This window comes from Scyliorhinus canicula, chromosome 6 (assembly GCF_902713615.1).
Source record: "Scyliorhinus canicula chromosome 6, sScyCan1.1, whole genome shotgun sequence".
NCBI lineage: Eukaryota > Metazoa > Chordata > Chondrichthyes > Carcharhiniformes > Scyliorhinidae > Scyliorhinus > Scyliorhinus canicula.
This window is the reverse complement of record NC_052151.1, coordinates 132,282,478-132,296,258: the sequence shown is the minus strand read 5'-3', so window position 1 is coordinate 132,296,258 and position 13,781 is coordinate 132,282,478. Positions and strand designations below refer to the sequence as shown.

General features: G+C 43.4%; 1 protein-coding gene across 6 annotated transcripts in view; it reads left to right on the top strand.

Moving 5' to 3' along the window:
• Window positions 1–13,781, top strand: part of LOC119967504 (matrilin-3-like) — a 64,677-nt gene that overhangs the window by 37,381 nt on the left and 13,515 nt on the right. For 3 of the 6 annotated variants that reach the window (XM_038800156.1, XM_038800151.1, XM_038800152.1), the window contains 3 exons: window positions 293–415; window positions 2,080–2,202; window positions 2,959–3,081. In XM_038800156.1, the coding sequence (XP_038656084.1) occupies window positions 293–415; window positions 2,080–2,202; window positions 2,959–3,081 (369 nt within the window). The remainder of the gene's footprint in view (window positions 1–292; window positions 416–2,079; window positions 2,203–2,958; window positions 3,082–13,781) is intronic. The other 3 variants (XM_038800155.1, XM_038800153.1, XM_038800154.1) reach the window with 2 other exon arrangements.

Here is a 13,781-nt window from a genome sequence, read left to right as displayed (position 1 = left end):
TATCGTCTTGCATCTTTGACTTTGTCTATATAAATGTTTCTGGAACCCTACCTCTCCATTCACCTGAGGAAGGAGCTGTGCTCCGAAAGCTAGTGATTTGAAACAAACCTGTTGAACTTTAACCTGGTGTTGTAAGACTTCTTACTGTGCTCACCCTAGTCCAACGCCGGCATCTCCACATCATAACATTTACTTTGTTATTGTTGCTATCATTAAAATATGGCCATGAATTTAGGTTGTTTCTCTTCAATTTTTAAGGAAAAGATATATTAAGTTTGATCAAATATTTCAGGTGATGACATTTGTGCTGTTGGAAACCATGACTGTGAGCACATATGTGTGAGTACGGCAGCATCGTATTACTGCAGGTGCCGTCCAGGTTTTGTACTGAATGAGGACCTGAAATCCTGCTCACGTAAGACATTTACCATTCACGCGTTCTTTAACCAAACTTCCACAGGCCACTTAAATTAACAGTCCCACCAAGTACTAACGATATTTTTTACTCTTCCTTCAAATTTTTATGTTAAAAATTGATGAATTATTTAATATAAATATGAATAAATCACTCATGAGTCTGTAATTTCATATTTAGAGCATTTTATCTTAATAGGGTGGGGAGGTTTTGTGGCAGAGAATGTAAGCATCCAAACATATGAGTTAGAAGCTCTGAATTCAGGTCCTTCTCCAGAATTTGATGGCTAAGAAAGGGGTGTTAATAACATGGCCAAACCAATTTGAATATCAGCCTGCACTAGCAAATGGTGAGAGCAAGAGAGATTAATGCTCAGCTAAGTGATGGGAAGAGAATTGGAGCCTCTGCATCACTAGCCAGTCGACAACATGCATCTGAAAGGGCATGTTATATGGCAACTTGGACATCTTGAAAAAATCTGTAGCACATCAGCACCATTTTATTAGGATATCTGAGTGAAAGTCTCCTAAATTCACTTCAGTTGCATGGGATGAAATCATGAAACAATGCATCAAGGTGGAAATTACTGTTTTTGGCTATCAGAAGTTCACTTTCCAACACAATACCCACATTCAAAAATGACAACTAGTAATATGGTAAAACATTCCAAGTCACTTCAGACTTTGTTGCCAAACAGAATTTGTCAAAGTCACCGAAGAACAGGCTAGGAAGAGCTTAGTCAAAATGAAATATGTTGAAGGAGGAGCCAAAGGCGGAGAGCTTCATTAAACTCTAGTCAAGCTCTGCATGGTTGTTTCTGAATGCCTTCTGATCTAACCTAATGAGCAGCTCAGTTGCCCAAATAATATCTAAGAAGACCTATCACCACCATTTCAAAGCATTAGTTGTAGATTTACTCATGTTAACTACTTAAATAATAAAACATTTTTAGTGGGTAATGTTAACATTTTTGTCTGTGATTATTGTCACCACTAAAATATGTTGAAAATTGATTAAATTATTTCATAAAAATATGAATAGATCATTCCCGAATTCATATGACTTCAGTAGGATATCTCTATGAAAATCTAATTTCACTTCAGTGCACGGAGGAAATTATGAAACAATACATCAAGGTGGAAATGAATATTTTTGAGTGACATTATGAAGTTCACATATCCAGCACTGTACCCATATTCAGACATATCGACGACTTGTTTAATTAGCACCTCTAACATGGTGATGCATTGCATTTCAGAGGTGGGATGCCAAACAAAATTTGTCACTAAATCACCAAAGAAGAGATTAAAAACAGTTCAGTCAAAAAGTGATATGTTGTAGGAGGAGCAGAAGGTGGAAAGCCTCATTAAACTCTAGTCAAGCTCTGCATGGTTGTTTCTGAATACCTTCTGATCCAACCTAATGAGCAGCTCAGTTGCCCAAATAATCTCTAAGAAGACCTATCACCATCTTTTTCAAACCATGAGTTGTAGATTTGCTCATGTTAATTACCCGAAATAATTTTAAGAAAACATTTTCTTTGGGTAATGTTAACATTTTTGTCTGTGATTATTGTCACCACTAAAATACAACAATGAACATCAGGCTGTTTTTCTTCACCAATTTTTATGGAAAAGTGCATTAAATTTAATCAAATATTTCAGGTGAGGATATGTGCGCCATTGGAAACCATGACTGTGAGCACATATGTGTGAGCACAGATACATCCTATTACTGCAGGTGCCGTCCGGGCTTTGTACTGAATGAGGACCAGAAAACCTGCTCACGTAAGACACCATTCACACATTCTTTAACCAAACTTCCACAGGCCACTTAACTTAGTCCTTCCAAATACTAACAACCTTTTTTTGCTCTTCCTCTCACTGGTAATGTTGAAAATTGATTAAATTGTTTCATAAAAATATGAATAGATCACTCCCGAATTCATATGACTTCAGTAGGATATCTCTATGAAAATGTTGTAATTTCACTTCAGTGCACGGTGGAAATTATGAAACAATACATCAAATTGGAAATGAATATTTTTGAGTGACATTATGAAGTTCACATATCCAGCACTGTACCCATATTCAGACATATCGACAACTTGTTTAATTAGCACCTCTAACATGGTGATGCATTGCATTTCAGAGGTGGGATGCCAAACAAATTTTGTCACTAAATCACCAAAGAAGAGATTAAAAACAGTTCAGTCAAAAAGTGATATGTTGTAGGAGGAGCAGAAGGTGGAAAGCCTCATTAAACTCTAGTCAAGCTCTGCATGGTTGTTTCTGAATACCTTCTGATCCAACCTAATGAGCAGCTCAGTTGCCCAAATAATCTCTAAGAAGACCTATCACCATCTTTTTCAAACCATGAGTTGTAGATTACCTGAAATAATTTTAAGAAAACATTTTCTGTGGGTAATGTTAACATTTTTGTCTGTGATTATTGTCACCACTAAAATACAACAATGAACATCAGGCTGTTTTTCTTCACCAATTTTTATGGAAAAGTGCATTAAATTTAATCAAATATTTCAGGTGAGGATATGTGCGCCATTGGAAACCATGACTGTGAGCACATATGTGTGAGCACAGATACATCCTATTACTGCAGGTGCCGTCCGGGCTTTGTACTGAATGAGGACCAGAAAACCTGCTCACGTAAGACACCATTCACACATTCTTGAACCAAACTTCCACAGGCCACTTAACTTAGTCCTTCCAAATACTAACAATGCTTTTTTGCTCTTCCTCTCATTGGTAATGTTAAAAATTGATTAAATTGGTTCATAAAAATATGAATAGATCACTCACAAATTCATATGACTTCAGTAGGATATCTCATTGAAAATCTAATTTCATTTCAGTGCACGGAGGAAATTATGAAACAATACATCAAGGTGGAAATGAATATTTTCAAGTGACATTATGAAGTTCACATATCCAGCACAATACCCATATTCAGACATATCGACGACTTAATTAGCACCTCTAACATGGTGATGCATTGCATTTCAGAGGTGTGATGCCAAACAAAATTTGTCACTAAATCACCAAAGAACAGGTTAAAAACAGTTCAGTCAAAAAGGGATATGTTGTAGGAGGAGCAAAAGGTGGAGAGCTTCATTTAACTCTTATCAAGCTCTACATGGCAGATTCTGGTGTAGTGTCGCAAGCAACTCACATGAACAAATAATCTCTCAGAAGACCTTTCACCACATTTACAAAATATTAGTTGTAGATTTGCTCATGTTAATCACTTAAAATACTTTAAATAAATATTTTATGTGGGAAATGTTAATTTTTTTGTCTGATTATTTTTACCTCTAAAATACAGTAATAACTATCAGGTTGTTTTCCATTGCCAAATGTTATGAATAAAATTCAATTAAATATATCAGGTGAGGAAATTTCAGGTGCACCATTGGAAACTGTGAGGGCACATCTGTGAGTGCACAGCAGCATCCTATCATTGCAGATGCTGTCCGTGTTTTATGCTTAATGAGGATCAGAACACTTGCTCAAATAAGCCACTAACCACTGGGATTTTGCTATGCTGTGATGGACATAGGTTATTCTGTGTGATTATAATTAGTTGTAGGTGGATAGAGCCTAAGTGTTACCTTTGTCCCTAAGATATTAAAATGTAATGTCATAGACTCTTTGCCCTTTATAAAGTTCTTGGAAATATTTTCTTCTTCATTTTGTACTCATATTCAGTATACATTTTTAAAAAATAATTGAAGGGATGTGGGCATCGCTGGTTAGGCCAGCATTTATTGCCATCTCTGGTTGCCCTTCAGAAGGTGGTGGTGAGTTGCCTTCTTGAATCGCTGCAGTCCTTGAGGTGTAGGTACACCCACTCTGCTGATAGGGAAGGAGTCCAGGTTGTTGCCCCAGCGACAGTGAAGGAACAGCAATATATTTTCAAGTCAGGATGGTGAGTGACTTGGAGGGGAATCCAGGTGGTGGAGTATGTGAGGTACAAGAGCGTATCTGCTGCTCTTGTCCTTCTAGATGGTAGTGGTCATGGGCTTGGAAGGTGCTGTCTAAGGAACCCTGGTGAGTTACTGCAGTGCATCTTGTAGATGGTACACAGGGCTGCCATTATTCATCGGTGGTGTGGAGGGTTGAACGATTGTGGAACGGGGAGCAATCAAGCGGACTGCTTTGTCCTGGATGATGTCGCGCTTCTTTAGTGTTGTTGGAACTGCACTCATCCAGGCAAGTGGAGAGTATTCCATTGCATTCCTGATTTGTACCTTGAAGATGGTGGACAGGCTTCGGTCAGGAGATGATTTACCCGCGTAGGTATCCTAGCCTTTGACCTGTCCTGGTAGCCACAGTATTAATATGGCTAGTCCAGTTCAGTTTCTGATCAATGGTAACCCCCAGAATGTTGATTATGGGGGATTCAGCGATCGTAATGCCATTGAATGTCAAGGGGCAGTGGTTAGATCCTCTCTTGTAAGAGATGGTCATTGCTGTTAATTGTTCTATTTGCTGAAAAGTTATACACTATAAATATGCTGAATTGATAGCCTGTAGAAAATAAAATATTTTTAGTTACATTCTGTAATGTGATTGCTGTTCCATTATAAGCAAACTCTGACTTTCACACCAAAACAAAAAATACCGAAGATCCCACTTTCCTGTTCAAGCCATAAGAATGGCTTTGTTTTTATGAATCTGAAGCCAATAGAAAAGATAAAAATGGTTGAGCATGTCCTTCACATGGATGAAAGAAGATAGTGTGTGATTAAGATAGGTTAAATGGTATTTCTTTGCATTTCTACCTTTTTGTGAGAGTATAGCAAATAGTAAATGAGTTTTTGTCATTATGGATATATATTTTATTTTTCTAACTTGTTTTCTGTTCCAACTTCCACAGACCACTTAACACATACATCACAAATATTAATTTCCTGTTTCCTGAATTCTGCTCATGTTGTTCTTCACCTTGTAATCAAAGCTTTCCCTGTCCAGTTCCAAATTTCCTGGCGTCCCTTTCTCTCTGTCTTTCTCTTTTTCTTCCTTTTGGAATTCAAATCCAAGTTTTTGCACTTCCATTTCTTTCTCAAACTCGGTTTTTTTGATTTTCACTCCCTCATTCCAGTTAATGTCCTAGCAGCAATGTGGGACACGTTGCCACTGCCCGTGAAGATTTTACCAACCCTCTGGGATCCTCCAAGCCGAGCCTGCAGAGAAATGGACAGCATTTCCCATCTAAATCTACTAAACAGTGCAGAGTCAGGGGAAGGAGGGAACATTAATGAATGAGTATGGGGTAGTGAATGGATGGGTCAACGAATGGATGAGTGAGTGAATGGGTAGGTTGGTGAGGTGGATAGGTGCGTTAGGTGTGAGGTGGGTGAAGTAGGTGAATGGATGGGTCAGTGAGGTGGTTGGTGGGTAAGTGGATGGTAGGGTTGGGACATGTATTAAATTTAATGGTTTATTTCAGGTTTGGATATATGTGCTGTTGGAGACCATGAGAAAATATGTGTGAACACTAGAACAGGGTATAATTGCAGGTGCCGTCCAGGTTATATATTGAATGAAGACCAGAAAACCTGTTCATATCAGCCACAAGGGCATTCCCATTTGTGATGCGCATGTGTTGTTCTGCAAGATCACAGATGGTTGTAGCTGGCTTGAGCCTGAAGATACTCATCGTACATTTCAGTCTTACACAGTTCCCGTACCAGCCGTGGTTATTGACGAAGACCCCGCCTTCTCAACCTTGCCCCTTGCCTGAGGTGTGGTTCCTCAGGTTAAATCACCACCAGTCAGCTTTCAACCACAAAGGGGAAAGCAGCCTATGGTCATCTGATGATTGATGATTTGATTTATTGATGATTTTATTTAGTGTCACATGTACCGAAGTACAGTGAAAAGTATTTTCTGCGGCTGAAGGAATGTACATACATTGTAGACAAAAAGAATAATCAACAGAGTACATTGACAAACAGTGATTGGTTGCAGTGCGGAACCAGAGGCCAAACAAAGCAAAAACATGAGCAAGAGCAGCATAGGGCACCGTGAATAGTGTTCTTACAGGGAACAGATCAGTCCAAGGGGGAGTCATTGAGGAGTCATGTAGCTGTGGGGAATAAGCTGTTCCTATGTCCAGATGTGCGGGTCTTCAGACTTCTGTACCTTCTGCCTGATGGAAGAGTCTAGAAAAAGGCAATGCCTGGGCGGGAGGGGTCTCTAATAATGCTGTCTGCCTTCCTGAGGCAGCGGAATCAATGTCAGGGTGGCAAGCTTGTGTGATGCATTGGGCTGAGTTCACCACACTCTGCAGTTTCTTGGGACCTTGGAATGAGCAGTTGCCATACCAAGCTGTGATGCAGCTGGATAGGATGCGCTCTATCGCACATCTGTAGAAGTTTGTGGGAGTCGATGCAGCTATGCCGAATTTCTTTAGCTTCCGTTGGAAGTAGAGACGTTGTTGAGCTTTCTTGACTGTTGCATCAACATGAGTGGACCAGGACAGACTGTTGATGATGGTGACCCACAGGAACTTAAAGCTATTGACCATCGCCACTTTGGAACCATTAATGCAGACGGGAGTGTATGTCGTGCTACACTTCCTGAAGTCGATGATCAGTTCCTTGGTCTTTCCGACATTTAGAGAGAGGTTGTTTTCGGTACAACATGCTACCAAGTGATTTATCTCCCTCCTGTAGTCTGATTTGTCATTGCTTGAGATACGGCCCACCACAGTCGTATCATCCGCAAACGTATAGATTGAGTTGGATTTAAATCTTGCCACACAGTCATGTGTGTACAGGGAGTACAGTAGGGGACTGAGCACACATCCTTGCGGGGCCCTGTAGTTAAGGACTATTGTGGAGGAGGTGTTGTTACCGATCCTGACAGATTGCGGTCTGTTGGTGAGGAAGTCAAGGATCCAGCTGCACAGGGAGGGGTCAAATCCAAGATTCCAGAGTTTGGTTATTAGTCTTCTCGGGATAATGGGTGTTGAAGGCGGAGCTGTAGTCTATGAACAGGAGTCTGACATAGGTGTCCTTGCTGTCGAGGTGTTCAAGTGTAGATTGTAGAGCCAGGGAGATAGCATCTGCTGTGGACCGGTTGCGGTGATAGGCAAACTGCAGTGGATCCAGACCGTCTGGGAGGCTGGCAGTGATCCGTCTCATGACTAGCCGTTCTAAGCATTTCATGATAACAGACATCAGTAGTCGTTGAGGCAGGCTACCTTGTTCTTCTTTGGTACTGGTTTAATGGTGGTCTTCTTGAAGGAGGTGGGGACCTCAGAGCGGAGGAGTGAGGTGCTGAAGATATCTACGAATACACTCGCCAGCTGGTCTGCGCAGGCTCTGAGTGCTCGCCCAGGGACTTCTTTGGGGCCCGTTGCTTTTCACGGATTCACTTTCAAGAAGGCAGATCTTACCTCTGAGGCTGTAATAGTGAATATGGGTGTGTTCAGGGCTGTTGGGGCAGGTGGCACTGATGCACTGGCTGACTGCTCAAAGCGGGCATAGAACTTGTTCAGATCATCGGGTAGGGATGCTCCAGCCCCAGATATTCCACCTGGCTTTGCTTTGTAGCCTGTGATCTTGTGTAGGCCCTGCCACAGTCATTATGGGTTAGTGTAGTTGGCCTGGGACTCTAGTTTGATGCGGTATTGTCTTTTTGCATCCCTGATGGCTTTCCATACGTCATACCTGGATTTCTTATATAGGTCAGGGATGTCAGACTTGAACGCCTCCATCCGGAACTTCAGCAGGAGTGAACCCTTTGGTTGAGCCAGTGTTTCTGATTGGAGAATACCCGTATTGTCTTCTTTGGTACACAGTCTTGACACACTTACTGATGAAGTCTGTGACGGTGACTGCGTACTCGCTCAGGTTAGCTGCCACGGCTTTGAATATGGACCACTCCATATCTAAGCAGTCGCGGAGGATGTCCTCGGATGTCTCAGAACAGCACTGCACAGTTTTCTTCCTGGCTCAGCACGCTATGGCGACTATGGCTACTTTACTTTTAACACAGTTCTTGTAAAGATTTAGGGCTGCATTTTAACATCCTGGATCAGGTCAGAATAGAGGCAGGCAGATTTTTAAAAAGGCTGTTGTATTGCATGGCTGGAACATCAACCTCTGTTCCTTCTTTAAGTGTCTTTCATGAGGGTTGTGTTTGAATATGGGCCTCGGGACTAACCCGTCTCTATTAAGGGGCCAATTACTACTTAAGAGATTAGTTAAATCCCATTTTTAGATGGTTTCCTGAAGGTAGCTGGACCTCAGCAACCCTCAGGGCTCAGGCACAGTGAATACAGGAGTGCAGAAGGCCATCGAAGAGTCACCAAAAAATATTTTTTTCCTGCAGGTTAGTGGCAGACCACCTTGTGTGAAAGTGCTCACTTTCTGGATTGAAATGTTGCAGGAGTACATCACAGGACCAAAGGGACGAAAATGGGAAGAGCATGTTGTGATGGGGGGAGGGGGGGGGGGGGGGGGGCGCGCAGTTGCACAGTGGTTGGCACAGTTGCTTCAGGGTCCCAGGTTCAATTCTCGGTTTGGATCACTGCCTGCGGAGTTTACACTTTCTCCTCGTGTCTGCGTGGGTTTCCTCCCACAGTCCAAAGGTGTGCATGTTCGATGGATTGGCCAAGCTAAATTGCCCTTAGTGCCAAAAGGGTTGGGTGGGGTTACGCGGATGGGGTGGGGACTTGGGTATGGTGCTCTTTCCAAGGACCGGTGCAGCCTCGATGGGCCGAATGGCCTCCTTCTGCACTGTAAATTCTATGATTATATGATATTGTGATTCCGCAACGGGATATAGGTAGATTGGGTCACGGCGTTGAGGACTTGGGTTCGATCCCATCCCCGGGTCACTGTCGTGTGAAGTTTGCACATTCTCCCTGTGTCTGCGTGGGTCTGACCCCCACAACCCAAAAAAGATGTACAGTTTAGGTGAATTGGCCATGCTAAATTGCCCCTTAATTGGAAAAAAAACCCGAATTGGATGGTCTAAATTTATTTTAAATAAAGAAGTATTTAAAGTGGAGGTGGATAAATATTTGGCAGATTAAGGAATAGAGCGCTATGGGGAAATGGCATAGAAAAGGAGTTGAGGCTGGCAGAGATCAGTCATGATTGTATTGAATGGCGGGGCAGGCTTGAAGGGCCTGGTGGCCTACTCCTACTTCTATTTCTTGTGTTCTTGTGACAGGGGAGGGAGTGAGGAAGCTGAATTTTGTCACCTCAGTGGGTTATCATTCTTTTAACATTACCTGGACATTGGGCAACAGATCACTGACCAAGGCTGCCTGGCCCCCACCTGACCAACAGGAAGGGTGCAGCTAGAAATCGGCGCTGCACGCTCAGAAACAGAGGCTATTATAGCTATAGAACATGAACCTGTGCATGAAGGAATCCCGGACATCAGGAGATTAGAGAAAAAAGATGAGGGGCACGAGCAGAAAGAGATACTACACTCAGTACAGAATCTACCTGAACAGGTGAGGCTATCTGAGCATGATGGAAAACCAGTGCTGAAGGAGACTGTGACTCTCCAGGCAGGTGGCTACAGGCATCTGTGCCCTCGTCTGTGAGGACCTCACACCTCACTCCACTCATGGCTATAACCTGCCAGTGGCAGTCAAAGTAATCATGACCTTGAATTTCTTCATTGCTGCATCCTTCCAAGGTTCATCCGCAGACTTCTGTGATATCTGACAGTTGACTGCACACCTCTGTATCACCCAAGTGACAGATGCCCTGTTACGATCCTAGTTGATGCTATAACTGGACGGGAAAATTCCCGAATGGAATCCTGGCTCAAAAGACTGTAACTTTTACTTTTTATTTCTAAATCGTGGAGGAACAGAGTCACAGGGCACAAATTAGTTTTAACAAGAAAAAAAACATTCTTTGAACATGGAAAAACTGGATTGCAAGATAATGTTCCTTTACTCCCTTAGTTTAACAAGTACACACATATTTAAAGATTAACACAGATTACAAAGTATATCTTAAACTACAATGGTCTCATTTAAACAAAAAGTCCCATTTCAGCACACACTGTGACAGTGGGAAAATACACACTCCGCTCTGAACCCAAGTGAATATCTGGACTGGATTTCATTATTGTCACATGTACCAAGGTACAGTGAAAAGTATTTTTCTGCAAGCAGCTCAACAGATCATTAAGTACATGAAAAGAAAAGGTAATAAAAGTAAATACATAATAGGGTAACACAAGGTACACAATGTAACTACATAACACCAGCATCGGGTGAAGCACACAGGGGTGTAGTGTTAATGAGGTCAGTCCATAAGAGGGTCGTTTAGGAGTCTGGTAACAGCGGGGAAGAAACTGTTTTTGAATCTGTTAGTGTGTGTTCTCAGACTTTTGTATCTCCTGCCCGATGGAAGAAGTTGGAAGAGTGAGTAAGTGGGGTAGGAGGGGTCTTTGATTATGCTGCCCGCTTTCCCCAGGCAGCGGGAGGTGTAGATGGAGTCAATGGATGGGAGGCAGGTTTGTGTGATGGACTGGGCTGTGTTCACGACTCTCTAAAGTTTCTTGCGGTCTTGGGCCGAGCAGTTGCCATACCAGCTGTGATGCAGCCAGATAGGCTGCTTTCTATCGTGCATCTGTAAAAGTTGTTAAGCGTTAATGTGGACATGCCAAATTAACTTAGTTTCCTGAGGAAGTATAGGCGCTGTTGTGCTTTCTTAGTGGTAAAGTCAACGTGGGTGGACCAGGACAGATTTTTGGAGATGCGTACCGCTAGGAATTTGAAACTGCTAATCATTTCCACCACAGCCCCATTGATGCTGACAGGGGTGTGTACAGTACTTTGCTTTCTGAAGTCAATGGCCAGCTCTTTAGTTTTGCTGGCTTTGAGGGAGAGATTGTTGTCGCTGCACCACTCCACTAGGTTCTCTATCTTCCTCTTGTATTTTGACTCGTCGTTATTTAAGATCCGGCCCACTATGGTCATATCATCAGCAAACTTGTAGATGGAGTTGGAACCAAATCTTGCCACGCAGTCGTGTGTGTACAGGGAGTATAGTAGAGGGTTAAGTACGCAGCCTTGTGGGGCCCCGGTATTGTGAGGACTATTGTGGAGGAGGTGTTGTTTATTCTTACTGATTGTGGTCTGTGAGTTAGAAAGTCGAAGATCCAGGTGCAGAGTGAGGAGCCAAGCCCTCGGTTTTGGAGCTTTGATATGAGCTTGGCTGGGGTTATGGTGTTGAAGGTGGAGCTGTAGTCAATAAATAGGAGTCTGACGTAGGAGTCCTTGTTGTTGAGATGCTCCAGGGATGAGTGTAGGGCCAGGGAGATGGCATCTGCTGTGGACCGGTTGTGGCGATATGCGAATTGCAGTCGATCAAGGCATTCTGGGAGTATGGAAGTGATGCACTTCATGACCAACATCTTGAAGCACTTCATTACGACTGAAGTCAGGGCCACTGGACGGTAGTCATTGAGGCACGTTGCCTGGTTTTTCTTTGGCACAGGTATGATGGTAGTCTTCTTGAAGCAGGTGGGAACCTCAGAGCAGAGTAGGAACAGGTTAAAGATGTCCGTGAACACATCTGCCAGCTGGTCCGCACAGGCTCCTAATGCATGACATGGGATCCCGTCCGGACCCGTCGCCTTCCACGGGTTCACTTTCAGGAAAGTCGATCTGACTTCGGAAGCTGTGATGGTGGGTATGGGTGTGTTATGGGCTGCTGGGGCACGTGACAGCGGATTGTTGGTTTCCTGCTCGAACAGAGCATTGAATGCATTGAGTTCATCGGGGAAGGATGCGCTGCTGTTGGAGATACTGCTCGGCTTTGCTTTGAAGCCCGTGACTCTAGCTTGGTCTGATAGTGTCTCTTGGCATCTCAGATGGCTTTGCGGAGGGCGTACCTGGATTTCTTGCATAGTCAAGGTCGCCTGACTTGAACGCCTCAGATCTGTACTTCAGTCGGGAGTCAATCTCGGTTGGGGAACGTATGTACTGCTTTCTTTGGCACGCAGTCGTCCACACATTTGCTGTTGAAGTCTGTGACGGTGGTGGCATACTCATTTAAGTTGGTAGCTGAGTTCTTAAATATGGACCAGTCCACTGTCTCCAAGCAGTCACGTAAGAGCTCTTCTGTTTCCTCGGACCAGCACTGCACGACCTTCTTAGCTGGATGCTCCCGCTTGAGTTTCTGCTTGTAAGCCGGGAGAAGGAGCACCGTCTTATGGTCTGATTTCCCAATGTGCGGTCGGGGGATGTAACGGTAGACGCCCTTGATTTTTGAGTAGCAGTGGTCAAGAGTGTTGGCGCCCCTGGTGGGACAGGAGATGTGCTGGTGGAATGTTGACAGTACACTCGAGGTTGGCCTTGTTGAAGTCCCCAGCCATGATGAACAAGATGTTCTGTTTCATAGTTGTGGATTTTGCCTCAAAATCACCCAGGTGCTTCTTATACCATGAGCCACCTTGTCTCACTGAACTCCGGCTTCCACACATTGGCATCGCTCCGCAAAGCACAATAGAAACACAGATGGAACTTAACCCCGACACATACAAGCATCTTTGTCCAGCATGAATCTAACTATAGGTTTTACCCTTCCAGACACAGAAATATTAAATTAAACCCACTTAAAATGATACCTTATTTAATAATAATGATAATCTTTATTAGTGTCACAAGTAAGCTTAGAACATAGAACATAGAACGATACAGCGCAGTACAGGCCCTTCGGCCCTCGATGTTGCACCGACATGGAAAAAAACTAAAGGCCATCTAACCTACACTATGCCCTTATCATCCATATGCTTATCCAATAAACTTTTAAATGCCCTCAATGTTGGCGAGTTCACTACTGTTGCAGGTAGGGCATTCCACGGCCTCACCAGTCTTTGCGTAAAAAACCCACCTCTGACCTCTGTCCTATATCTATTACCCCTCAATTTAAGGCTATGTCCCCTCGTGCTAGCCACCCCCATCCGCGGGAGAAGGCTCTCGCTGTCCACCCTATCTAACCCTCTGATCATTTTGTATGCCTCTATTAGGTCACCTCTTAACCTTCTTCTCTCTAACGAAAACAACCTCAAGTCCATCAGCCTTTCCTCATAAGATTTTTCCTCCATACCAGGCAACATCCTGGTAAATCTCCTCTGCACCCGTTCCAAAGCTTCCACGTCCTTCCTATAATGAGGCGACCAGAACTGTACGCAATACTCCAAATGCGGCCGTACTAGAGTTTTGTACAACTGCAACATGACCTCATGGCTCCGGAACTCAATCCCTCTACCAATAAAGGCCAACACACCATAGGCCTTCTTCACAACCCTATCAACCTGGGTGGCAACTTTCAGGGATCTATGTACATGGACATCAAGAT